The sequence below is a fragment of the Lissotriton helveticus genome, chromosome 5_1 (genome assembly GCF_964261635.1).
Source record: "Lissotriton helveticus chromosome 5_1, aLisHel1.1, whole genome shotgun sequence".
Lineage (NCBI taxonomy): Eukaryota > Metazoa > Chordata > Amphibia > Caudata > Salamandridae > Lissotriton > Lissotriton helveticus.
In genome coordinates, this window is record NC_136065.1 from 711,418,838 (window position 1) to 711,446,364 (window position 27,527).

Below are 27,527 nucleotides of genomic sequence, written 5' to 3' on the forward strand. Positions count from 1 at the left end.
TGGTAACGCATACAGAGAAATGTGCAATGTATGCTACTGTTGGTGACTGCTGAGATGGGTCTAGTATAACTAAGCTGTATAGGGAAATATGCTAATGTATCCAGGACATTTTCAAATGGGCAATACGTTGCCTCTACGAACTGTTGCAGTTTTGGGCTTTACCCCCCTAGACTATTGCGATTAGGCATTTACTGTTTGGGATCCATGTTGGATTATTGTTTCAGGTTTGGTCCTCTGATGTTTTCCGGGGGAACCTAGTATTGGGGAATGTATATGCTAACGCATGCTTGGCGCACAGACAGTTTATTTTTACAGAGATTCGGTTTCCACATACTGCATGGCTACTACACTTTCTGCACCATGATGGCATTACATAACAAATACACTTACTGCACCTGGAATGTGAGGGGTATGGGCTCTGTCCATAAAAGGCACTGTATCTTGGCACAATTAAATAGAAGGAAATTTGCTGTAGCTTACCCACAAGAAACCCACCTTAATGTTGATGAGGTAGCCAAACTGCAGAAGAAATGGAGGGGGCAACGGTTTGCTACTACATACTCTGCTTTCTCTAGTGGGCGGCGGTGTGGATGCGAAGCAGTGTCCCTTTCAGACTCCTAGAGCAGAAAATAGACATCAACAGCAGATAAGTATTACTTAATGGACTACTGGACGGGGCTCATGTAGTCATGGGTTGTATATATGCACCAAACACTGATCAAGACAAGTACCTCACTACACTAAGCACAGCATTGGCAGACTGGACTGAGTATCCTTGGGTGATGGGAGGCAACTTTAATGCTGTGGTAGATGTCGATTTGGACAGGTCCCACCCCCCATTTCACGCTACAGAAAGCAAAAAAACAAGCTGAGGCGCTTAAGAGATGAACAGAGGGATGGGATCTTCAAGACGCATGGCGGGCTAAACATCCAGAATTTGGAGAGTATTTCTTTTACTCACCACCACACAGGCTACACACACGGATAGATCGGTTCCTCTGTTCCGATACGCTGTTGGGGTCCATTACTTCTGTACTCCATATGGGTAAAACCCTCTCAGACCATAACCTGGTGGAGTTAACTGTGCATTAGGGTAAGGTTCCAACTCCAATTCCGACTTGGAAGCTGCAGCCCATTATGCTGGAAGGCCCGGTCTTCCGCCAAGCCCTGTAGGAGGCGATTGATCATTATTTCTTGGAAAATGCAGGATCTGCTAGCAATCGCCAGACATAATGGGATGCCTTTAAAACGGTCATCAGGGGAGTGGCAATAGGCACTAAGAGAGGAGTTAGAGTTGCTTTAATAGAACGGCTCACAAAGCTAGAGGGTACCTTGGCAGTACTAGATGGGGAGCACCCGGGGACGAGTGAACAACTGACACAACTGGGGGAGGCCAAAATTCAATACGCGGAACTACTTGAGGAACTACGTCTCGTGGATTACCGGCTATATATACAGAAACAACACACACAGGCAGATAGATCAGGGCCGCTACTGGCACGGTTGGTTCGTAATGCCCCTCCCCCGACACCCATATTGGAAATCCAGAACAGTGAGGATACTGTGGTGAATATGCAATTAGACATCAATAACGCTTTCAGGGACTATTATGAACGACTTTATGGTCCACTTCCTGGACTTACTGAAGTTGATTTTGAACTCTTTTTCGATGGGCTGCACCTACCACAACTCACACAGCAACAACGGGACGAGCTAATGAGGCCAATAACGGCGGCGGAAATTCGACATGCTATTAAAGCTTTACCGCGTAATAAAACTCCAGGGAGTGATGGCTTACCGGCCGAATTGTATGCAGTGTATGCTGACTTTCTGACTCCCTGCTTGCAATGTATATATCAAGAGTCGTTGGAGGTGGGTGGGCTCCCTCCTACTGCCCTACAGGCATTAGTGGTCTCCTTATTAAAACCGGGAAGGGACGGTTTACTTATCTCAAGCTACAGACCTTTATCACTTCTGAATACAGACTACAAGATTCTGAGCAAATTGTTGCCCTCTCGCCTCGGTCAGTTTATTCCTACATTAATACACACTGATCAATGTGGGTTTGTACGGGATAGAAATACGGCACTTAATATCAGACGACTCCACCGGGTCAGTCAGTCAAAGTACACTTTATTCGATTTTGAAAAAATCATAAAAGGCACTCCACCGGGTCATGTTGGGCACACTTGGCACAGGTACCAAAGAGAGATGCATATCACTTCATTTGAGACAGGCATTCGATTCTTTAGACGGTTTGGTATACCAGATGAATATAGAGAGTGGGTGCGCCTACTATACACAAACCCCACCGTACGGCTGTGTACAGGGCAGCACATCCCACGACAATATACGGTTGCCCGGGGAACCAGACAGGGCTGCCCCTTTGTAGTCGCCTCTGTCACCATTGTAGTTTATCCTGTCTCTTGAACCGCTTTTGCACAGACACCGTGCCTTTGCAACCTGTAAGAGAATAACCGGGGTCGCACATTTCACACTGTCTCAGCATACATATATTCTTTATATCAAAGACATGGAGGTTGACCCACACCCAATGCCTTCCATACTTGAGTCGTTTCAAGACTTTGTTTTCTGGCCTCGCTAATAATGCTGATAAATCATATGCATATTTCTTTGATGTATCGGCGTGGAATGGTCCCTTTCAATTCGGCACCTGGACATTTAAACTAGCGCCTGATACTTTTAAATACCTCGGAATACAGATTTAACGCAATACCACGGACCTCTTAGATGGCAATTTAACACATGCGATTGCTGCACTCAAATCTCAAATCCAATTCTAGGCTCAGTGCCCCTATCGGTAGCGGGCAGAGTGGCCATCACAAAAATGGTGCTGCTACCGCGGCTCCTTAATTATTTCACCAATATACCTATCCTTGTCCCCTGGAGGTCTTTAAGGTACTGAACTCTCTGGTGATAGATTTGGTGTGGGGCAATGGGCGAAGGATTATTAGCCTAGCAAAATTGCAATTAACTACGAAACAAGGAGGGATGGGAATGCCAGATTTACTTGCATATTGTTATGCTAGCCAAATGCAGTGGCTAGCTTATTGGCTTGCAGGACGTAACTTGAATAAATTGGACATGACACTACGAGACATGGACAAGGAGATTATTAACAGGCTTTTACTACCTCAGGCCCCCCTACCGGCATCGACGCCCCACCTATTGAAGTTAGCCATTACTTATTGGAGGAGTGCGTTGAGATACACTGGATGGATGGTACCGTATGCCCCGACTATTCCGTTCCTGGGTATCCCTAAAAAATCTGGATTGACTACTAACCGAGCTCTACGGGCGTGAATGGATGCGGGTGTCACCACGATAGGAGAGTTTTATTCGGAAGGTGTCCTAATAACGCATGAAACATTTGTGTGCCTACACGGTGCCCCTGATACAATGTTTCTATTGCACGCACACATATCCAGATATATATGCATCACATGGCCACCGGGTGATACTGAACCAATCACGAATGCCCTACTTACCATGCAATACCTCATGGGACATGGAGCACGACTGATGAAATGGCTCACCCGCGGTATTCGTACTGAGACGGCGATCTCCTTACGACTAATACACAACAGATGGGAAGAGGACGTAGGCCATGAGTTTACAGTTTAGGAATGGGATACTATAGTGGGATGCCCCAGGAAGGTGTCTCGCAAGCCTTGATTTAAATGCATCCAATTGATATCAATCAATCAATCAAGGTCATTTATAGAGCGCACTACTTACCCGGAGGGTCTCAAGGCGCTTGGGGGGGGGGGGGGGCTGCTACTGCTCGAACAGCCAGGTCTTGAGCTTCTTCCTGAAGGAGAGGTGGTCTTGGGTCAGGCGCAGGTCGGACGGGAGGGAGTTCCAGGTCTTGGCGGCCAGGTAGGAGAAGGACCTTCCTCCTGTTGTCGTTCTTCGGATGCGGGGGACGGCGGCGAGGGCGTGACTGGCTGATCGTAGATGGCGTTTGGGAGCGTAGAAGTTGATGCGGTTGTTGAGGTAGCTCGGGCCTTGATCGTGTAGGGCTTTGTGTGCGTGGGTGAGGAGGCGGAAGGTGATTCTTTTGTTGACGGGGAGCCAATGCAGGTCTCTCAGATGTCCGGAGATGTGGCTGTGTCGTGGGATGTCGAGGATGAGTATGGCTGAGGTGTTCTGGATCCGCAGGAGTCTCTTCTGGAGCTTGGCGGTGGTTCCGGCGTAGAGGGCGTTGCCGTAGTCCAGTCGGCTGGTGACGAGGGCCTGGGTGACTGTCTTCCTGGTCTCGGTGGGGATCCACCGAAAGATCTTCCGTAGCATGCGCAGGATGTTGAAGCATGACGAGGAGACAGCGTTGACTTGTCTGGTCATGGAGAGGGAGGAGTCCAGGATGAAGCCCAGGTTGCGTGCGTGGTCTGTCGGTTTGGGTGCGGTGCCCAGGGCGGGAGGCCACCAGGAGTCGTCCCAGGCGGAGGGTGAGGCGCCCAGGATGAGGACTTCCGTCTTGTCTGAGTTCAGTTTCAGGCGGCTGGTCGTCATCCACTCGGCTACGTCTTTCATCCCTTCGTGAAGGTTGGCTCTGGCGGCGGCCGGGTCGTTGGTCAGGGAAAGGATCAGCTGGGTGTCGTCAGCGTAGGAGATGATGTTGAGGTTGTGTAGGCGTGCGATGGCCGTGAGGGGGCTCATGTAGACGTTGAAGAGGGTGGGGCTCAGCGAGGATCCTTGAGGGACGCCGCAGATGACTTCGGTGGCCTCTGACTTGTACGGTGGTAGCCGGACTCTCTGTGTTCTTCCGTCGAGGAAGGAGATGATCCATTCCAGTGCCTTCTCCTGGATTCCGACGTTGCTGAGGCGCTGCACTAGGGTGCGGTGGCAGACAGTGTCGAATGCCGCGGAGAGGTCTAGAAGGATGAGGGCCGCTGTTTCTCCGTTGTCCATTAGGGCTCGGATGTCATCGGTGGCAGCGATGAGGGCGGTCTCGGTGCTGTGGTTGACTCGGAAGCCAGACTGTGAAGGGTCGAGGGATCCATTCGTCTCGAGGAAGGCGGCCAGCTGTTTGTTGACGGTCTTCTCGATGACTTTGGCTGGAAACGGGAGGAGCGAGATGGGGCGGTAATTCTTGAGTTCGGTGGGGTCCGCTGTTGGTTTCTTTAGTAGGGCGCTGAGTTCGGCGTGCTTCCAGCTCTCCGGGAAGGTGGCGGTGTCGAAGGAGGTGTTGATGATGTCCCGCAGGTGGGGTGCGATGACAGCGTCGGCCTTGTTGAAGACGTGGTGAGGGCAGGGGTCGGTCGAAGATCCGGAGTGGATGGAGTTCATCATGCGGACGGTGTCTTCGGTGCTGATCGGAGTCCAGGCGCGGAGGGTGGTGGTGGGGGGCGGTGGTTCGGTCGTGGCGTGCGTCGGTTGAGGGCTGAAGCTGTTGTGTATGTCCGCGATCTTGTTGTGGAAGTAGGAGGCGAGGGAGTTGCAGAGGTCTTGCGATGGGGTGATGTCGTTGTTTTCGGCGTTGGGGTTGGAGAGCTCTTTCACGATGTTGAAGAGTTCCTTGCAGTTGTGTGCGTTGTTGTCCAGCCGGTCTTTGAATGCAGTTTTCTTGGTGGCGCGGATCAGTTGGTGGTGCTTTCGGGTGGCAAGCTTGAGGGTGGTCATGTTGTCCGGTGTTGGCTCCCTTCTCCAGGCTTTCTCGAGGGCTCGGCAGTTCTTCTTGGAGCTCTTGAGTTCGTTCTTGAGTTCGATATTGCTACACAGAGCCTATTCAACACCACGCAGATTGAACACTATGTTTCCGGGAGCAAGTGATACCTGCCCACGCTGTCATGCACCCAATGCGGGATTGATACACATGGTGTGGGATTGCCCCTGACGAGGGTACTACTGGGTGACAGTGTGCAAACTACTAGCTGATGTAGTTCCGGTGCACCATACAGTCACCATGGAATATTGCATACTGGGACTAGGGCCTTGTGGAAAGAAGGGTAACCCTGCCTCCCGATTTGCTAACCTTGCACTCTTTCTGGCTAAAAGAGCCATAACCACACGATGGAAAGCCGCTAGAGCCCCGTCCATACAGGACTGGCATGCAGAAGTGGTGAGATGGGGAAGGGCTGAGGGGGCTGAACTAAAAAGAGAGGAGTACAGGGGGCTAAGGAAAACACTTATCTTGCTGAGCTGGAATGCAATGATGGATGAATATGCTGCGATAGATATATTATCCTACTAGAGTGTACTGGTATTATAGTTTGAGCGACTGGACCACTGTTATGTGACGCAGGGGCTCCTTACATTACCCATGGTTTGTTACATTGTATGATTCACAAGACTGCAAAATGTACCTAAGTCAGATTGTGGAAACGAGATGCACATGAGTCCAGCTGTGGAAATGTGAAAATGCTACTATAGATACTTATTGCCGGGCATGCGGGGACGGGAGGGAAGAGTGGATACGTTTTAGTTGAGTTATTGTCAACGTATTGAACGCTGATAGATTTGATTAATCTTGGTATGTTTTATTAGACTTCTGGTATAGGGATGAAAGCTGGAAATTATCCATACTGGTTTGCAATCGGAGATTCAATTACAGATTTTAGATTACTAAACAATGTCTAGCCAGGATTCTCATAATGCTTCGGCACTGTCACAGTGTATTCTTCTATACTGATTGCAAATGTATGTAATTATGCCATGTACAACTATGATACTGTATCACGTTATGATGCCTAAACTGATTGTTGTGTAAAATCAATAAAAACAGCATATATATAATAATATGTTAGAGTCTCTGTTGCTGACTTCCTGTGAGAGGTTTTTGGAGATGATCAATAATGTTGTTGTTAAGGGCCCAGTTAGGAGTTTGGCAGTCCATCGGACCACCAAACTCGCATTGGAGATGCAATGGCGGTCAGGGACCATGGCACCAGCTCTCCGACCATCGTATTACGAGAATGGCGGTCAGACCTCTAGGGGACCCCTGGCAGTCTTGCGGTGGTCTGCGGAAGCAATATGCTTTGCGGTGCCACTGCGGTACTGCCAAGCATATTACAAGTTTCCCCACCCCAAGCCTTTTCATGGCAGTGGGCCCGACATGAAAAGGCTGGTGGTGGGGTAACAAAAGGGGCCCTACAGGGACCCTGTTGTTCCTGTGCACAGGGATGCATGCAGTGGGGCACATGTTGTGCCCCCCTTTCTGCATGCACCCCTTTTACTGCACGGCATGCACTGCAGGAACGTCCTTGGTGCTCTCATTACAGTGTCTTTTCAGTAGGCATCGCAATAGGATATCGGTGCCGTCCAACCCCGGACAATGAGGAAACTTGTAATCTGGCTGGCAGCAATCGACTTTGGCGGCCTGGAAGCGGGGCACTGGCATAGCGATCCCCTCCCAGACCGCCACAATCGTGATTTGGCCCTTAGTACTTACCAATACTTCAGAATTCAACACATACAGATTAAGAGTTATAATAAAAACACTAGTGATAAATAAAGTTGAAATGCCAACAGTATTGCATTATTATATCATTAGCTGTTCCACCACTTTTAAACAACATTCTTCGACGTCTTCTTCCTTCCACTTTTCTTTTTATCTTTTTAGTAGAATTCAAACCAGATGAAAAATAAAAAAATACAATTAACTTGTTTAATTCTCATTTCTGTTGAAAATATTAAGTAATAAATTTCCACAGCAAATTTGTCAGCTCTATCTTCCGTAGTTCATGTGAATGAAGGATTTTTAGTGCACTAAAAAATACATATAAAACAATGTTAGAACTAAAATATTATGCTGCAGTGGTTCTGTACACAAGAACAAGCTGTGAACTGATCGAGTCATCCGCATTAAAAAACTTTTTTATACCATGAGTAACTAAACAGTTTGTACAGTTGTTTGATCAGATGACATGATGCATATATTCATAATTTATATTTATCATGGGTATATAATATGGCCTATCAGTACATCATATGTATGGTGGGGGGACAGGAGCATTCAGGCTGTAATTTCTTTAAAGAGAAAGATGTACCTAAGTGAGGCACAGCCTAGTAATTGGTGGTGTCTCTAGTGGGGAGTAGGCCTCTTGATGCAGAGATTTGCTTAGAGAGACAGTTGTATGTAGAAGAGGCTCAGCCTACTAGAAGGAAATGTGTGCTCAGTGGGTGACTGGCCATTTACAGCTTTGGGAGACTTAATCTTCAAGAGGGTCAGCATGGTTAAATGGGATGTATGTGCTTGGGAACTGGGTTCATGATGTCGAGTTTAGCTTAGAGGGAGAGGGAGAGATTTGGCCTAATAAAAGGTTCTGTGTGTGGTAGGAAACTGGCCACTTGCTGATTTAGGGAGACAGCTCAATTTAGGGGAGGCTTGGCCTACCAGTACATGAAATCTGTGGTGGGCGACTAGAGTCTTCAGACTGAGCAGTATTGAACTACAAAGTTTTCTGTATAAAGATTTTATGTATAAAGAGCTCAGCCTACTAATACCTCATGCGTCTAGTGAAGGACTGCTGTCTTGTTGCAGATCTTTTTTAAGGAGACAGATGTACATAGAATTACAACATACAAAAGCAGTTTTTTGTACTAGGGAACTGGTCTTATGATGCAAAACCTTTGGGTTAGGGGCAGTTGTATGCAGAAAACGTTTGGCCAACTAAGAGGTGTTGTATGTAATTTGAGATTGGAGACTTACTTCTGTGCTTGGTAAGGGCGATAGCTATATGTAGAAGTGGCTTGACCTACACGTACATTGCATATTTGGTGGGGAACTGGAGTCTTCAGGTTGAGCCTTTGCTCAGGAAAAAGTTGTATGTAGAAGAGGCTTGGTCTTGTAATAAATATTATGTGTGGTGGAGGCCTAGACTCTGCAAGGTCACCTTTGTTCAAGGACAAAGTTGTATGTAGCAGATATGCAATATCTATGTGAACATATTGATCTTCTGTCACACACACACAATAGAGTATGAACACTATAGATTTTAATTCATTGTTATCTAACATGGCTTAAGTAACAGATGAAAGAACTGTTTCCATGAACAGATGTATACAGACTAAACATTGCCACTAGTGCAGCCTGTAGACATTATTAGTAGAAGTGTTTAGGTACTTACTAATACAGTGATCTGATTCATCCAACATAAATTAATAGGTTAAGTGATCTGATCATAAATAAATAACTAGGAGTTTCTAAAACATTTTATGTCCAATATACTAAACACCATTGCAAATAACATTTTAATATACTTCAAATTATTTTTTGTGCTCTCAGACAGTGCTTTCACACTGAGTGGATGATCATACTCAATACAAGAACCAAAATGTGACAAACTTGTCACATTTCAAAGAAATGTTTGTCATCCTTTAACTTGGGGGAAAAATTATGTTGATTGAAAACAAAAATTACTACTGTGCATGTCATGTTATATTCTATATAGGTACCCTATATAGGCACAGGGGACACTGCAACCTTTCACCTATATCCTTCCCTACATTACATACATTCCGGTTCATAGGGACTGACCTTTCACCCAGCTATAACACTGCATTCAGAACGTGGGTTTTTCTCTAGTTCGAAACTCATACATTTTGCATGAGGCTACTTGGAAGCACAGCAGGATTAACCGCAGAACTAATATCTCCTGAATAATATATCTGTATTAAGTTCAGGCCTGACGTCATCCTTTAGGCCGACCCAGTAACACAGCAAGGTAGGACCCCTGGGGAGACCTATGGGTATATATACATCATGTCTGCTTAGAAAGACAGGGGATACCGTGACTTCGCGGCTGACACACTGACCAGAGACGCCGACGTTCCTGCATGCAGACGCTCCAGCTAGCAGTGGTCTGACATCCCTCGCGGGGTATGCAACTCGAGAACAGGACGGGGTCCCATATTCTGTAACTCTCAGGTAATGGGGTTGACTAGATCCTAGAGGGATTCTTGGCATAATACCTACATAGATGCAAGGTACATTTAGGTACATCTAGTTAGGGAGGCATCGTAGGGGTACGCACTTTTAGGTTGCACTTTTTACCATGTGTTTTATGCACATGTATATATTCATGATTTCTGCAAGATGGAAGAACTCTACCATCCCTTTACTTTTGTAGTATTACTAATCAAATACCTCTGCTACTGTCTAATGGTTGTTGCTGCTCGTCTTTTCTACACTCGAATAACAACTGTTCAATAAATACTTATTGAAAACGCCCAGACTGTTTATTCTGTGTATCTCTCTGAGACAAACTAAGTAAGCATGAGTGACTCAGCGAAAGGTAGTATATTGTTTCCACGATTCTGAGGGATCAGGGTTGTCATGTTCTGAGGTTGCCAAGAACTATTCTCTCCCTGAAAAGAGGAAACTCTAATGGCACTGTGAGCTAGCTGATACAGACAGGCTAACGAATCCAGTGGGGTGCACAGAATCAGTCTGCCACCAGACCACAGTTTATGTTATCCAAACTGCAGATCCTGTATAGGATATATAGGACCTACACAATAGGGGTGGGGTGTTTAAGAAAATGGGTACTGTTTTTGTTCCCACCCTCCAGACATAAAGTTTATAATATGTAAGAGTAACATAGTGGCAGTGCTGGCAATGGTCTGTATTGATTCTGCTTCATTTCTCACCGGTTTGAGTGCAACAATCATTAAAAGACTTATGTAATTTAATAATAACATACATATTTTGGTCTTGATAATTGAAACAGGCCAAGAAACATACAGTACGGAAAAATATTCCAGATGCTTTAAAAAAGGCTTGTGAATCCCTGGCTATGGTGATGAAAGGATGCTGGGACATGAACCCAACAAGAAGGTCTTCCCTTGAAACTTTATCTACGAACATTGAATGTGTGAAACATGAATGGCTTGAATTTCGGTAAGTTGAAATGATGCATCTAGAACGTGCAGTATTTTTTCTGCCAATGTTTATTTTTATGTTTGTCTTCATGAATAGGTTTGTCTTAATATACTGTGTGTGTTGCTGTCACGTGCCTAAGCCTGTTGCAGATATATGGATAAGAGACTAAGGTTTGCCACTTAGAATAAGTGGCTGGATCAACTCAACTCTTATTCTTCAGAATGGAGTTTAGGCTCTGCAGTGGATTACTTATATTGCATCTGTTACAGCCATTATTTTGGAGTTGGTAGAAAGAAAATTATTTACTTTGCTATACTGTACACTCTGCATCCTCATTAATGTAATGCCTCATTACAAAGCAACTATACAGTTCAGTTCTCTATCCTACTCCCTATTCTCTCATGAAACTTTTCTTCCTATGAGATCTACTTCGCCAATGCCCTTTCTTTACACAGAACCTGAACATCCTAGTTACAGTTAGGTATGTCGTTAGCTTGATGTTTCAGAAAGAAGTTTCTAAAGCCTCTCACTTCTACAGATAGCATGCCATTTATCATGACAAATCTTTTAACTAAAGACCTCCATCTTACAAACAACATAATTAGAAATTCACTTTTCAATTGATCATTTATACATATCACATGCTATGAGAGCAAAGGCTTGATACAGCTAGTAATAACAATAACTTGTTACATAAATCTCTTCATGATAGTTAGTCTTAACTTTTTGACTTCGCAATCTATCTAATTTGCAGAGAGCTTTCTTTCCATATGTTCGAATGAATCTGTAGATTTATGGGCTCATTTATCATCTGTTGTTCTGGACGCTAAACAGTGGAGGAGTGGAGGTACTGTCCCTGCCAAACTGGTGAACACAAGGCCATTAAAGTTAAAGGTGTCTACCATTGTGGTAGGCATTTTTTCACAAAAAGGCTCCCGTTTTCACAAAGCCCGGTCCTTACTATTACTTTAATGGCTTATTATTTCTTGCTCTTTTTTTCCAGATCTTTTGTCCACTCCTATGTGTTCTAAAGAACCTCCTCTGTGTGTTGGATATCATGTTTTTCCTGTGTTTAAATAGCCTTATGAGTCTTTTTTTACTTTATGCATTATAGTCAGGCATTGAAAAATATACATGAACAAGATAAACATGTCTAATTCATTTTTAGGCTTAAATTCTGAAAGACTCCTGCCTCACACATTTATAATGTAATGCCTGAAAAGCTACATAAACAGATTTTTCTCAGGTTCAGTGTATATACTATCTTCAGAAGTAGTCCCTAGAAAGACTTCTTTAGGAGTTTGCATTCTGTTGCATTAACATTTCTCTGTTTTTTTTTAAAGTACTCCAGTAATGTGGTAGATGTGGAAAGGACCAAAATATGTATACTGGAATGGCTGTCATTGATTCAAAAAGTCATGCATTTGAAATGGGTTGTTTAGTGGGGTAATGGAGAGCATCCACTTTTGTATAATTGCATATGGGATGAATTAGAGCCAGAAACATTCTGTACGGGGATGGGCAACCCAGTAACCCCTCGGGAACTGGTGTGTCAATATAATACAAGGTAAATTGCTGGAAAAGGGATCATTTATGAAGTTAAATACGTATCAATTCAAGAAGCTGATGTCCAAAAGAGTTAATCTAGAGCACATTCAAATCAAATGATAGATTGTAAAATAAAATTTTGCAAAAAGTTCAAACAAGCATACACAGATGATACGCTGACGACACACAGTTAATTATTTCTTTGAAGCAATCCAACCATCGAGACCCTGATCTTGCCAATTGCCTGGAGACAGTTTTCAATTGGAACAGTGGTTCCTTTTTGAAACTTTACGGATCCAAGACGGAAGTTATTCTATTGGGGAAATCGGCACCCGCAAATGTAGATCATCTTTGGGCTAGCTGTCTAGCCCCCCCCCGCTCCTAAAAAACAAATAAAGAGTTTAGGAGTTTGGATCGTTTGCAACCTCGACTTTAGAGAGCAATCACGTAAAGTGGCAGGGAATTGTTATTGCTTACTGAGAAGGTTTAGAAAGGTGCTCCCCATGCTCCCTTTTGCTGCAAGACGACTGTTGGTGCAGGCCCTTGTATCACGGCTAGACTACGCTAATGCCATATATCTAGGAGCCCCCCAGGCCACTATCAAAAAACTACAAATAGTGCAGAACTGCATGGCCCGTATGCTGCTGAACATTCCCATACGCTCCTCCGCAAGGCCTGCCCTTGCAACCCTGCACTTGCCACCAGTTCACGAAGGAATTCAATTTAAGGCTCTATGTATCACCCCTAAGACAGTCTCAGGAAAAGGTCCACCCCTGATTCGCTCCTGGATCCAACCCTATGCACCTAATAGAGCCCTTAGGTCTGGGAATAAAGGCTTGATATCGGTTCCTAAGATTAAACGGGCACGGAGTGGAGGCCGACTGTTCACATACAATGCATCCAGACTCTGGAACACTATCCCTATTCATATTTGCTCGGAACCTGGCTATCTTAAGTTCAGGAAACTATTGAAAACCTTTCTCTTTCATTAATTTCTCACAGTATCTGACATGGTGCTTAGCGCTGGGATGCCCCTGGGTAACCATGCGCTTTATACATTTTCCTTCATTCATTTATCCATTCACTGATTAGATATTCATAAGAAAAAAAACTTGTATTGTTTTGAATTAAATCAAAATCACAGTTGTAAGGCTCTTAAAACATACCTAACCCAACATACATTAATCATGTACAATGAAAGTAAAATCCTTCTTGGAAAGTCCTAGATTAATGTATATAAAGTCCACGCTCTAAATCAATGGACTCTGTCCTTCGTACATATCACTTGATCCATTAATTACTATGTGAGAATTTGAACAGACGTCCACGTTTTGGTCTCTTGTGTCACATGCACGTGAGACCATCCTCAGGACCATGAATATTACAGGAGTTTCATGATGACCCACAACAATAAAAGACTAAAAAAGAAATCAGAACAAAACAAAAATAAATATTAATGAAAGTACGCCTGTACAGAAGTAATCGTGACCATTCTATAAAAGTTAGTAATTCCCACCCTTGTTCCATTGCAAACAAAGGTTGAAGTGGAAACAACATGCTAAAAATGTGATTGCTCAGATTAAGAAGTTGGGTTAGATCAATTAACACAATGTTCATTAGCGTGGGGAGACAACAAAAAGTAAATATAAATAAATATATATATATATATATAAATAAATAAAAATAAAAAATATATATATATATATATATAAAAATAAATATATATATATATATCAAATCAAAAGTACTTTATTCGGTAACTATTACAGTTAACCATAAAAGTTCAATGTATACATCAAAACTATTAAAACACCTTTCAAAATTGAATGTACATATAAGTAAAATTAATAAAATACTCCGTGCATTAGGGCCAAGGGCTGGACGGCAAAGTTCCGAATCACGTCACAATTGATTTTCGACATCTAAAAACTTTTTTTTTTAAAGCAATAACAGAAGCAATAATAAAATAATCATCTAACTGTTGAAGGGTCAGGAATGCTGGGTAACTTTTTCTAATACCAAATTTTTTGAGCACAGGAATAATCCATCTCCTTCTAGGTACGGAATAAAATGTACAGAAAAACAATATATGTTGCATAGATTGCACCGAGACATCATCACATGGGTAGTTACATAGAACTCTCGACCAATCACCTTGTACAGGGAAGCTTACCAAACGATGTAAAATGTTCAACCTGAAACATATATATATATATATATATTACCTACTGGCGGTTGCCAGTTGGTAGTTATAGTTTGGACCTATTTTCCATAGGAAATCCGCAACATTCTATTTGGAACAACTTTGGCGCCGGTTGACGAATCTTCTGCAAAATCTTCAAAACTAGTGAGGCGCTCCGGTACGCTCCTATCCTGAAAGTCTTGGGGTGATTCGTGAAGAGGGGGCCGAGAAAAAAGGGGGGTCCCAAAACGTGTTTTCCTCAAGCAATTTTCCATAGGAACTGTTCATCGCGGCTACAGCCCGAGCTGCTGAACTGAATTACAACAAATTTGGCAAAGAGGTAGTCCTTGGTTCAGACTCGTGCCTTTTGCCTAAATGGTGTAAATCCGTTCAGTAGTTCCTGAGAAAATCACAATTAAAAGTACATATATATCTATGGCCCCGGTGGATCCACGCATCCTGAGCGCACCCTTACGATCACGAGCTACATTCTTATTGGTTGTCAACTGTCTGTCAACACTCCAAACCAGGAAGTGTTGGCAGCCATTTTATGCCCCGGTAGAGGCGAGGGTCTAGAAATCCGTGGAACAAGTGTTCAAACGTATATGTAATAGGGTGCAGGTTAGAAATATCTTGACCCTCTAGCCCTGCTTAGGGGGTCCCACAAGGAACCCCAGGGCCCCCCCAATTTTATTTTATTTTTTAAACGGAGAAATGTGCGCAGGGTGCATGGATCGACAGTAAAAAAAATAAAAACAAAGCACGTGCTCCTGTGCCAAATCCCGGGGTCTAAAATATTAAATTTGATGGTAGTCCAGAGGGGCCCTGTAGCCCGGGGAACGCTATCCCTCTGTGCAACAAAAAACGGGTGGGGGGCTTAAAGGTACTCCCCCAGTAAAATACTTGGGTAGGGGGGCTTAAAGGCCCCCTCCAGCCCCTGGGATCGCTACTCTACGGGACTTTAAAAAAAATGGGTGGGGGGGCTCAAAGGTCCCTCTAAGACCCGGGAATCACCACCCTCTGGGGCTTTTTATATTATGGGAGGGGGGCCGCGTGGCCCCCATTCTGGAGCAGTCGAGGGCCCTGGGGAACACCACTCCTGCCATGTCTCGGGGTGCCTACCCCGGGATACTGCTGTTTGCTATGGCAGGGTGGGAGTCGAGGTTCCTGGTCTGTCATAGCAAACTTGAGGGCAAAATAACAAGGGCCATTTCGCCGCATTAATTTTAAAAAATCCAAAATGCGGTAAAAACTATATCGCTTTCTTTATTAGGCGACGCTAAGATGCATTAACGCATGTTAGCAGCCGGTTGCTAACGGCTCGCCTCGCATCTCCAATGAGTTGCAATGAAGGCGTTCCCAGAGGCAAGGTAGGGTTCCTATGACAATAGAACATGGAAGGGGGGAGTATGACAATAGCGTTGTATTTACAAGGTGGCCCTGGACTTGAGGAGCGATAGCAAAACTCTTGCCAATTGCGGTTTATGCAGGATCCTAACATGAGCTCTGAAGTAGACTTTAGCATGTTTAATATGCGAGGTGGATTCATATGTTAAGTTCACAGTCTTATATTAACAAGCTTCTCACTTACGAACATGAATTATCGCTGTATTTTTCGCGATATTGGGGGCATATTTACAAGGAGAGCTTTAAAATTGTCGTCACTTTAGCGTCAGGAAAGTGCTGCTAAAGCGGCGATAATGGGCTTCATATTAGGCTCTTGAGAATTCCTGAGAATTCCAATAGAAGCCCAGGTTTACACCCGAACATTTTAATCTTGTCCTTGTAAATATGCCCCTTATAGACTCCTAATTTTACTGTAAAAAAATGATCACCTACTGCTAATTTTTATTCTTCCCCGGGATCCCATCCCATGGGTGTATATACAATGTTGGGGACCGTGGGTGAAGCCCCAATGTCTCTATGGTCCCAGCCAGCTCCCCACGTCCTTCTGAAGCCGCCATTACTTGTCCACACGGGGATCTGCTAATATGCAGCTCCACGTGGGGAAAAGCAATCTGCTTTGCATCTTGAAAGAGAGAGCAGGTTTCCCTGTTCTCTCTTTCAAAATCTAAACCAAGTTTGCTATGGCAGGGCGGGAGCTTAGGCTCACACCCTGCCATAGCAGACAGCAGTGTAGAAAGAATCTTTCGGTAAGATAGCAAAGGATTACCAAGTCCATTATCTCTGTTTTAGCGGCAGTTTGCTGCTGCTAAAGCGGCAATAATTTGAAGAATTGTGTGCTTCTTTTGCTCCTAATGTACACAGTGTTCTGTTGTCTCTGTTTGCTTTCCCCTCTGTCATGTAGAGGACTTTGGGTAAATATGATGGTTTCTGTACAGCAAGCACCTTTGAACCCTACCCCCAAACTAGTTACTGCCTGTTACCATAGTAACAGTTTATGGAACACTCAACTGAGCACACAGGTCACAAGTTCAGCATATAATGTTGCTAATCCAAACAGCAAGTGTGCTGGACTTTTCAAAATTTTCCATAGGAACCGTTAATCGCAGCTACAGCCTCCTATTGAAAAGGTAGAAGAGCTGGTAACGAGTCAGCCCGGGTATTACACTTCCAGTTATAAACACCATTCTTTTCTTAGTAAAACTTTGAGCCCCGTCAGTTATTCTTTTACAAATTAAGGGGTATAATGTTAACAGATTCCTTGTAAATATGCCCCTAAGTACTGTGTTAATGTCACATATGAATTGGGCGCGGAAGGGTCCAGAGACGTTTTGTAGTCTAGGAGACAGCCACCTTCCCAAGAATTATTTACTAATTGTTCGAGGAGTTCGAGGCAACTTAAGTCTGGGGATTGTCACACTCTGGATCTTTTTTTTAATATGCAGGGTGTGCCTCTTCAGTCTCTGAAGACTCAGTGGTACTAGGCAGTGCCTTATTTGTTTTGTAATCACACGGGCAGTACTTATGGTGTTATTAAGTGATACACCTATAGATCTCTTGTACTTGTATAATTACTCATGATTTATGTGCCTAAGAGTTACTTACATTATTTTTTGTATGTGCACCGTAATGTTAAATAGTATTGACTTTAAAATCTTCTATAAACAGATGATTATCACACTAAGTAATAGTCAAATGTCAGAAAAAGAAGACCTATACACTCAGTTATTTTTTTTAATTATCCTTTATTAAAATAGAAATAAATAAATAAAAATGTAACTTTAACAGTACAGTATGATAAACACAACTTGGGATGGACTCCAGTGGTAGCTGCGTAGGTAACCTGCAAGACAAAAATGAAACATAAGTATGTGTGCTATGTGGGAGAGGTAAAAAAAGCTAGCTCGAATTAAAAGGATCATAGTGAAAATGGAAGGGAGGGTAGTGGGTGGAAGTGAGAAGGGGAGGGAGAGTTAAAAGTAGAGAGGCAGGAGGAGATAGAGTGTTGGCCTATTGCACTTAGTCTTTAGTATTTAATGTTCATCACTCGTTTGTCTAGGACGCAGGGATCTGCGATATAGAGTGTGGTTTAAGAAGTCTTAAAGTTAAATACAGGTATTTTGGGCCATATTATGAAGGAAGGGGATAACATTATCCCAGTTTTAGCGGCAGCAATAAGGGGTTTATAATATGGTGTTGTGAATTTTCTTAGAAGCTCAGGTTTTGGTGTGAACCTGGAATTATATGGGAATTTGAAAGGGCATATTATCAACCCTTTATCGTCGCTTTAGCTTCAGTTTCCCATCACTAAAGTGGTGATATTGTTATCGCCGTTGTTTGATAATATAGTCGTACATTACTACTTACTGTAAAATCGCTTGTATGCACGTGTGCACCCAGAGTGTTGCAACCCAGTCCCTACCCAGCAATGTGCTCAATTGTAGGTCTTGCACACTAAGGCTTCACAGCTCACCTGCCACCACTGGTGTCCCACGACGTGTTAGTGTAAGCTTCCAGTCCGGGGTACATTTGTATAGAAGAGCAGGTCTCCACAATGGAACTGTGTCTTGATACTGCAATGGTAGGTGTTAGACTGCTCAGGGCATCATTGCAGGAGAGAGTTCCCTTTCAGCCAATCAATTAATTTCTGTAAAGAGAGAAGTAATTTAATGGTGGAAATGTTTGGAGGTAAATGAATGTTTATTTTAAGCTTGATAGAAAATAGGAGTTGAGTGCATTCTTCATTTTTGAAGTACGATCAATTGTTAGTGATAATCGTGGTTCAAAGAGGAGTTGGAGTGCACGAGAAAACACAGGGTTAAATATTAATATATCATGCTAATGTTTATATACATAGGAATAGAGCGTATGGTAGAAGCTTAATGTTCACGTGTAATGCAGTGACGGGAGCCTGTGTGTATGTACACTCAGTAAGGAAGTAACTAAAGTGTCCTAAAAGCCAACGTCACGTGTCTTTAGAGCAGCGCTTGTTGCTGGCTGAGGCCTATAGTACGGTCCAGTAGGTCCTTAAAATTAGATCGATGTGATTGAATGAGGTGAGAGATTACATCATTACGGAAGGCAACATCGCTTTTCCTCACACGCACACACTCAGGGTAGTGCACCCCACCTCTCCCGCAGAATCACCTGCAACAGAAGTTTGTAGGGCAGCGCTGCCCGTACGCTTAGGCCTATCTTATGGTACAGATTGTATTTAAAATGAGACAGAGATGTGACTGAATGAGGTCAAAGATCACAAATTAACATAACACTTGGCAGTATTGCTTATTCGTACGTGTGCAGTCTGCTTGATGCATCCAACCCCTCTGGCAGACTCGCGCTGAAGAGGTGTCTGTAGGTAAGTGCCCGCTGGTTGAAATCTACAGTATGGTCCAGCAGGTCTTCAACATGAATCAGAGATGAGACTGAATGAGGTGAGAGAGCAAATCATTATGCAGGACAATATTGTTTGCTCGCACCACATTTAATTGGAGGCCTTGTGCACCTAGGCCGCTCTGCTTACCTGTTGCAAACACTGTATTTAGCAGAGCTCACAACTTGAATTCTGCTTTGGATCTATACTGCAGACAGCGTTGAATTTATTCTTGATTTATCCATCTGCACTGCGGACAGCAGGGATCATAACTTAAAAAGAGAAAGAGAAACAGTGTGAAAGAGAGGAAGAGTGAAGAGAGAAAAGAAAGAATGAGAGTGAGGAAGAGAGAAGGAAAGACATTGAAAATTTGAGAGAGGGAAACGAATAGATGGAGCAGGAGAGGTACTATTGATACTGGAGAAATTCTTTGCAGCTCACCTTTTTGACACCGGTGTGTGTCCAACCACGTGCCGGGTTATAGTGCACCCTCAAGTTCAGTGATCTGAAAGATAGTATACAATTAGTAAGTACAGAGTACATACAATTGCACACGTACATTTCTGTGTTACGCCTTTGCACACCCAGGTTACTGTATTACATCAACTCCCACTGCAAGGGGGTGTCTGTGGGCTATTTTCCTCCCAGGGTGCTATACCCCATGCACTTCCACTGCATAGCGGTGAGTTCTCATTACTGCACACCCAGACTGCTGCACCCCATCCACTCCCAGTGTCCGGAGGTGAGTGCCCGTTCCTGCGCACTCAGACTGTACATTCTTATGCACTCAAGTTGCTGTACACTATCCAAAGGTGACTTCTTGTTGCTTCGGAAAGAAGCTTCTCTCCTCACCTTGTGCCACCGGCGTGTTTCAAAGAGGGTCCACCACGTGTCGAAGCAACATTCTCAGGCATTGTTAGAATGGCCACGCATCATCGCAGGTTGTACAGGCGTTGAGCTCTGGTGGTGTTGGGGGGGGCGCAAATTCGTGAAACACAATCTGTTACATAAAAAGGAAGATAAGATTGTGCGTCATTTGTTCATCAAAGGAGAGAGGAAGAGAGATAATGATAGAGTGACTCTGAAAAGAATATTCGCAGCTCACCTTTCTGTCACCGGTGTGTCTTCCACCACATGCCGGGACATAGTGCACCCTGAAGCTCCACATCTAAAGGATAGTAGAAGAAAGATGTTATGATTGGTATTTGCCACTATCTTAATGTGGAGTAGAATAACATCGTCCTCTTACACACCTTCCCTCCCCCATGAAAAATACAACAATTTGTACGGTTCCAACTTGTTTAATGGGGTTAGTAATGTTTTCCATCCGAATATAGAAAGCAAGTGGTGCGGAGCCATACACGTAGTTTCAATCATCACACCTGTGTCTGGGCACGATAAATTGAAACCCCCTTGTGCTATTGGAGTCTATTACGCGCAGCAAGTGCGTATTAGACACCAATAGGCCATGGGCAATGCACCCACCTCTGGGTAATTGAGTGCACTCTTTTAGAATACGTTGCATGCAAAGGCCAATGGGTTAGCACGGAAGGAAATGGACACGCAGGAGCGTGTAAGATTCGTAGGTTAGGTTCATATCCCCGTTTTTTCACATAGAAAATGTCTGGCGCTGCGTGAGCAGTGCTGTGCACTACAACAAAGGCACGAGCTATACTGCGCACAGTAACGGAGGTGCGAGTCCTAAATTAATTGAGAAAGGAACGTTTTCAAAATAAGATGGTAAATTTAAGGGTACATAGTATAAAAAACATAAATACTCATTTACTTCACTACACATGTGGGAGTGACGGACATTTGAGCGACTATAAAAACTTTCCTGCTATTGGAAAAAAAATACAAATGCAATAAGACAGGGTATATAGGACTGCGTACGCCTAAATCGCTGTTTGCCTTTTTGTATCCAGTCTGCTGTATCCCATCTACTCCCTCCGGTGCGCACCCAGGCCTCAGTGCTCACCTTTTCTAGGACAGGGCACCTTCTACATCATGCAGTCCCGCTCTGCCACCAAGAAGTCTCACATTTGGTGCTGAGTCTTGATATCACTATGGCTAAGGATATACTTGTGCACCCATCATCATCGCAGGTTGCTCACCCACTCAGTCCTTGCGGTACCACTAACTCAGTGACCAAGGAGGCCAGGCATTTAGTGGTGGGCCCCCGTGCTCGGTGGTTCGGGCCTACATGAGGCATCCGAACCACAAGGATGGGCCATCACAGCGCTTGCGATGGGAGCAACTCTAAAATGTCGTAGATCATGGGCGCCGCGTCTTTTTTATTGGTAGGGTCACATGTCTTGTGACGCCTGTGCTGGATGGGTGTTGTGTGGGCGTATACCAGCCATTAGGGAGTGTGCGTCGTTCTGAGAACTAGACCTGTAACTAGCAGATCACTACAATGAAAATCTGAGCCATGTAGCATTGTTGTGATTTCTTGTAAGCGTAAGCGGAGTGGGCTGGCCTGACGTATGCCAGTGCTGAGCGAGGCTGTGAACAATGACTCCGGAGCTTGCGGCGTGGCTCCGTTGTGAAATATTTGAGAAATCAAGTGATGAGGGTGTTCGTGTTGTAGTTATGCTGTCACCCGGATCTTAAACGCAAATGTGTCACTATGTATGTGAAGTCCCACAACATGGAAGGTACGGGGTATCACTGACCCTATATTCATCAATAGTTTTATACATAGCAGATGGTGGGCATGACACATTTCTGCGAATATGAATGTGTGTTGCACATTCATTGGAGTGTTGTAGCTGTAGCAATACAGGTCTATGAAAGCTTCAGGTTGCAGTTTTTGGCACATGAAGGGCAGCTAATATATATACTTATGTGGTTATTTGGGTATATTGTCAAACTTGGTGCTGGAAATCAGTGTTCGAGCCTTGGAGTCGCGTCCACATCCTTGTAGAAGTGGAAATAATAATCCAGAAGCGTTGCATTTAAGATATAAGTGTTTTATTCAGGAACATGCGTGGACAAATACAACCCACAACCGGTCACTCCAACGCTCTCGTCGTAACTGCCTGAATGAGCAGTTGCACGCAGCCACGACGAGAATGGCAGAATGAAAGGAGCTCATTGAACAATAACTTAGCCCGAGGAGAGTGCTTGTGATAATCAAGCGAAGACAAACGTGAAAAATAAGTTGCCCTTAAAGGGGCAAGGTCAACTTGTTATTTTAACAATCCTGTCATTGTAGACAAATCACTTAATCTCCACGTGCCTGAAAATGTACTGTAAATACGGTGCTCATGTAAACCTCTGAAATAGTTTTGGGTCGACTTCGCGCTATATGAATATGCTACATAAAAAAACTGTAGCAATTGCAGACACTTATAAATGTACTATACACTTTGGTTGCAGTACTCTAATGATTCAGTTTCTACATCCGTATTTGTAGAATGAGCGAGAGAAAGTTACATAACTGAAGTTTTTCCTACTGCCAGAGGTAAGATGGTTGCGTACGCTGTTTACAGCACAATGTAATGTGGTATGGCCAGGGGCAGCATTTTACAGACATAATGAATACACAATTCAAAAGGGGGTGGTGATGGACAGAGTATCTGAATTAAGCAGAACACTCCTACCCAGTCAAAAGATCAGGGCTTGATCCATCACCGTTTTTTAGCTCATTGCACCATCCCAGTTCAGAACCTGGCTACATGCAAATTAGTCTGACCCTGGCCCAGTGCATCATGGGAACAGGGCAGACCAAACTACCAAGCCAATTCTTTACTGGAAAGGAAACAAGCTTCCGGGGACCGGTTTCTGGCATTAGAGCCATCTTCGGCCCGGCTTGCTTGAATCCTGATGGTGCAGTGAGCAAGGGACTCACATCTGAGCATACCCTTCCACACTTGTGGTGGCCAAAACGATTCAAAAGGGGGTGGTGATGGACAGAGTATCTGAATTAAGCGGAACACTCCTACCCAGTCAAAAGATCAGGGCTTGATCAATCACCGTTTTTTAGCTCATTGCACCATACCAGTTCAGAACCTGGCTACATGCAAATTAGTCTGACCCTGGCCCAGTGCATCATGGGAACAGGGCAGACCAAACTACCAAGCCAATTCTTTACTGGAAAGGAAACAAGCTTCCGGGGACCGGTTTCTGGCATTACAGCCGTCTTCGGCCCGGGTTGCTTGAATCCTGATGGTGCAATGAATACACAGACACAGAAAGATAGTTGAAGTGGGTACGGCACGTGGGCTCGACTCTATTTTATCCCCAGGGTCACATGTCCAGTGATGTTTGTGGTGGGTGAATGTGGGGTGAGTGTAAGCAAGCCCTCTGAAAATGGTTGCTGTTGGCAACAAGTATAATAGTAATCATCATATCATACACAGATATTCCATCATAAACAGTTCATGACTTGTGCTGCACAAAGGTAGCAGCACTACATGTGAAATAATACACAACAGATTCTATTGTAAAGAGTTCATGACTTCTGGTGCGCTGAGGTAGTGGCGGCTTGTGTGGAGCTTGAGATGATGCGTGGTCCGGGCAGGCTGCACTGGTAGCAATGTCTTTTTGCCTTAATAAGGTCACGTGGCAATTATTTATGGTGCACTAAGTTAGTGGTACGTCTGATGCTCAGTGTGCATGCAACATGCGACGATGCGTGGTCGGAGCGGGCTGCACTGGAAGCATTGTTTGTTGCCTACTGGACTGCATCATCTGTAATCTCGATTCAAATAAAACAAGAAACATGTATGGAATACATTGTCGAAATATGTAGGTTTCAGGTACATTATAGTTCAAATTGTGAGCTGTGCTGTCCGCAGTGTAGACTGCTATTCAGTGTTCCTTTGGACTTGCAGGATGAAATTGTTTATTGTAGTACACCTATAACTGATATATAAGAAGTTCTTTAAGGGAGGATACTAAAGGGATATTGTGTAGGTTTGAGGGATGTTATACTTAGTTTGGTACTACACTCTGCAAATAATGAATGAAGAGTCAATTTAATTGTGAGCTCTGATGACCGCAGTGTAGGCAGGAGGCAGCGGTTAGCAAGGACCCAGGACCACGTGGCATTGAGGAGAGCTGCACACTATTGATAATTTAACGTGTGTGCAGCCAGCGATGATAACACTGAGTTAGTGGCACTTGAAGCAAGGTTCTGTGGAGCCTGCGATGATGCGTGGTCCAGGCAGGCCGCTCTGGTAGCAATGTTTTTTGCCTTGTGAATTCTGCCTTAATAAGGCCACGTGGCGATGGTTTATGGTGCACTGAGTTAGTAGTACCTTCGGCGCTTATCGTGTACGTACCCTGCGATGATGAGTGGTCCAGGGGGGCCGTACTCGGTCTTTTGTCTATTTAATTCTGTATCAATTTGATTTTGGAGTGGTAGTATGTCTCATTGCTGACATAAAACTGCTTACTCTTCTTTGCGATGATTTATGGTACACTATGTTAGTGGTACCTCTGGCGCGCAATGTGTGCGCACCCTGCGATGATGCGTGACCTGGGCGGGCCGCACTGGGAACAATGTCTTCTGTCTAAAGGATTGTGCCTTAATAAGGCCAAGTGGTGATGACTTGTGGAGAAGTGAGTTAGTGGTACCTGAAGAACTCAGTGTGTGCGCACCCTGCAATGATGCGTAGTCCGGGCGGGCCGCACTGGTACAATGTGTCTTGGCTACTGTACTACACAGACATCTAGGAATGCTTTTTGTCACATCCTTTAACAAAATCTGAGGACATAGAGTACAATTGTCCCTAGATTAAAGAAAGCAAGGCTGAATTTCGTGCTGTCCGTAGTGTAGATCCCAATCTGAATTCAAGTTGTGAACCCTGCTGTCCGCAGTGTAGATCGAAAGCAGTAGTCAGCACAGACATCGAAGAATACCTTTTGTCACATCCTTCAACAAAATCTGAGGACATAGAGTACAATTGCCTCTGCATTAAATAAAGCAAGGCTGAATTCCATGTTGTCCGTAGTGTAGATCCAAAGCTGAATTCAAGTTGTGAACCTTGCTGTCCGCAGTGTAGGTCGAAGGCAGTAGTCAGCATAGACACCAAAGAATTCCATTTTGTCACATCCTTTAACAAAATCTGAAGACATATAGTACAATTGTCTCTGCATTAAATAAAGCAAGGCTGAATTCCATGCTGTCCGTAGTGTAGATCCAAAGCTGAATTCAAGTTGTGAACCTTGCTGCCCGCAGTGTAGATCGAAGGCAGGAGTCAGCACAGACATCGAAGAATACTTTTTGTCACATCCTTTAACAAAATCTGAAGACATATAGTACAATAGTCTCTGCATTAAATAAAGCAAGGCTGAATTCCATGCTGTCCGTAGTGTAGATCCAAAGCTGAATTCAAGTTGTGAACCTTGCTGTCCGCAGTATAGATCAAAGGCAGTAGTCAGCACAGACATCGAAGAATACTTTTTGTCAGATCCTTTAACAAAATCTGAGGACATAGAGTACAATTGTCTCTGCATTAAATAAATCAAGGCTATATTCAATGTTGTCTGTAGTGTAGCTCCAATTCTGAATTCAAGTTGTGAACCCTGCTGTCCGCAGGGTAGATCGAAGTCAGTAGTCAATACAGACATAAGCCTGCAGTGCTGTGGCGCTGAATTTGAAATGTGCCTGTATCGAGGAGGCACGTGCTTATGGCGGCAGCCACATGGCAGGGTGAGGACCTTCGCTGTGGCAGAGTCTTTTGTCTTCTCACAAATGAACCACACCCAAGGTGTGGCCTATGTATTTATACTCTTCAACTAGAGTTGCGTAAGTTGGACCAGTCCACTCAGCTTCTGCTTCAAGGGGGACGACAACACAGCGACATTACCAAGATATTCCCCAGTGTCTGAGATAATATGGTTGCGTCCACTGTGCAGTACAGCACACGTCTCAATACTATATCTACCCTCGGAAAAGTTTTTTTTGTATAGTGAGTTGTGTATAGCATATCACCGGTACTCTTGGGATTGTGTAAATTATTGTTGATGTGCGAGTTCTCGTCCTTATACATAGTTGTTTGCCACATCTCTGAACATTCAGCTAGTGTGCTGTTGAGGGGATATATTATTTTTGGAAGGTCCATTGTCCTGTTTTGAGCTGCCTCTGAGGTAGTGGGGGAGAGGGGTCAGGAGGGGTTGTTGTAGTGGTGGTGGCGCTGGGTGTTGTGATTTTGCTGGGTGTCGGAGGTGCACAATTAGTACCTCTATCACATATTGGTCTTTAAATATGGGAGTGAGTTGGATGTAATTCACGCAGTACATAGTCGACCTCCTTACACCAATTAAATGTTGATGTTAATTTATTAGTGGTAAGTGGAGCTATCACCTGTTTTCTTAGGTAGCATTGCAGATTTGGCTGGTTGTTGAAAATATGGGGTAGTGGTGTTTTTGTGTTTTTTTTCTACGGGAACGCCTAGTTTGTATATCATTAACGTTATTTGTGGTTCTGTTTGTGGCGATTTTGTTGGCGGAAGGAATGAACTGAAGAGTGGTGATATTTGCAGTTTCTACTAGGTTGAGAATGGGATGATAATTAAAAAAGATAGAAAAAAACAGATATGCTTAACGAACATTACAGTAAGAAATTAGCATTTAAAAAGCCGTTGAAATTCACTGAAAAACCCATAGGTTTTAGGTATGTTCTAGTTAGGAATTAGCATTTAAAAAACCTTAGAAATTCACAGAAAAAACCATAGGTTTCAGGTGTGTTAAAGTTAGCTGGACTTTTCACTCATACAAAACCATTGAAATTCCTCCGTTATAGTTAGTTGTACTAACTGTAACTCACGCGTCTGCAACCCTCTGCTGATGATGTCACATAGTACACCATTCATGACATGGTCAGTGACATCACTGATAACATCACTGATGACATCTAAAATGACCACGGGGACCACCACCTCCCCGGGGCATGATTAATATTATGCGGGGACACATGCCCCCTGCAGCATGGGGCTTGTATAAATGATGCGTGGAGGGCTCCTTCCCCCCACGCTGCCCTGGGGACCACCACCTCCCCAGGGCATCTGTATAATCATGTTTGGGGGGCGCGTGGGCCCCCTGCTTGCAGTTCCCCCGAAGCCCCAGCGACCGCCACCTCCCCAGGGCTTCAATAGAAATACAATTGTGGGGGACTTCTGCCCCTCACACTGCCCAGGGACCACCACCTCCCCAGGGCATCGTCTTAA

The 27,527-nt window shown here is 44.2% G+C and overlaps 1 protein-coding gene across 2 annotated transcripts in view; it reads left to right on the forward strand.

Moving 5' to 3' along the window:
• Positions 1-27,527, forward strand: part of LOC144754857 (uncharacterized) — a 1,464,081-nt gene that overhangs the window by 1,349,425 nt on the left and 87,129 nt on the right. For both annotated transcript variants that reach the window (XM_078643119.1, XM_078643120.1), the window contains exon 20: positions 10,692-10,861. In XM_078643119.1, coding sequence (XP_078499245.1) covers positions 10,692-10,861 — 170 coding nt within the window. The remainder of the gene's footprint in view (positions 1-10,691; positions 10,862-27,527) is intronic.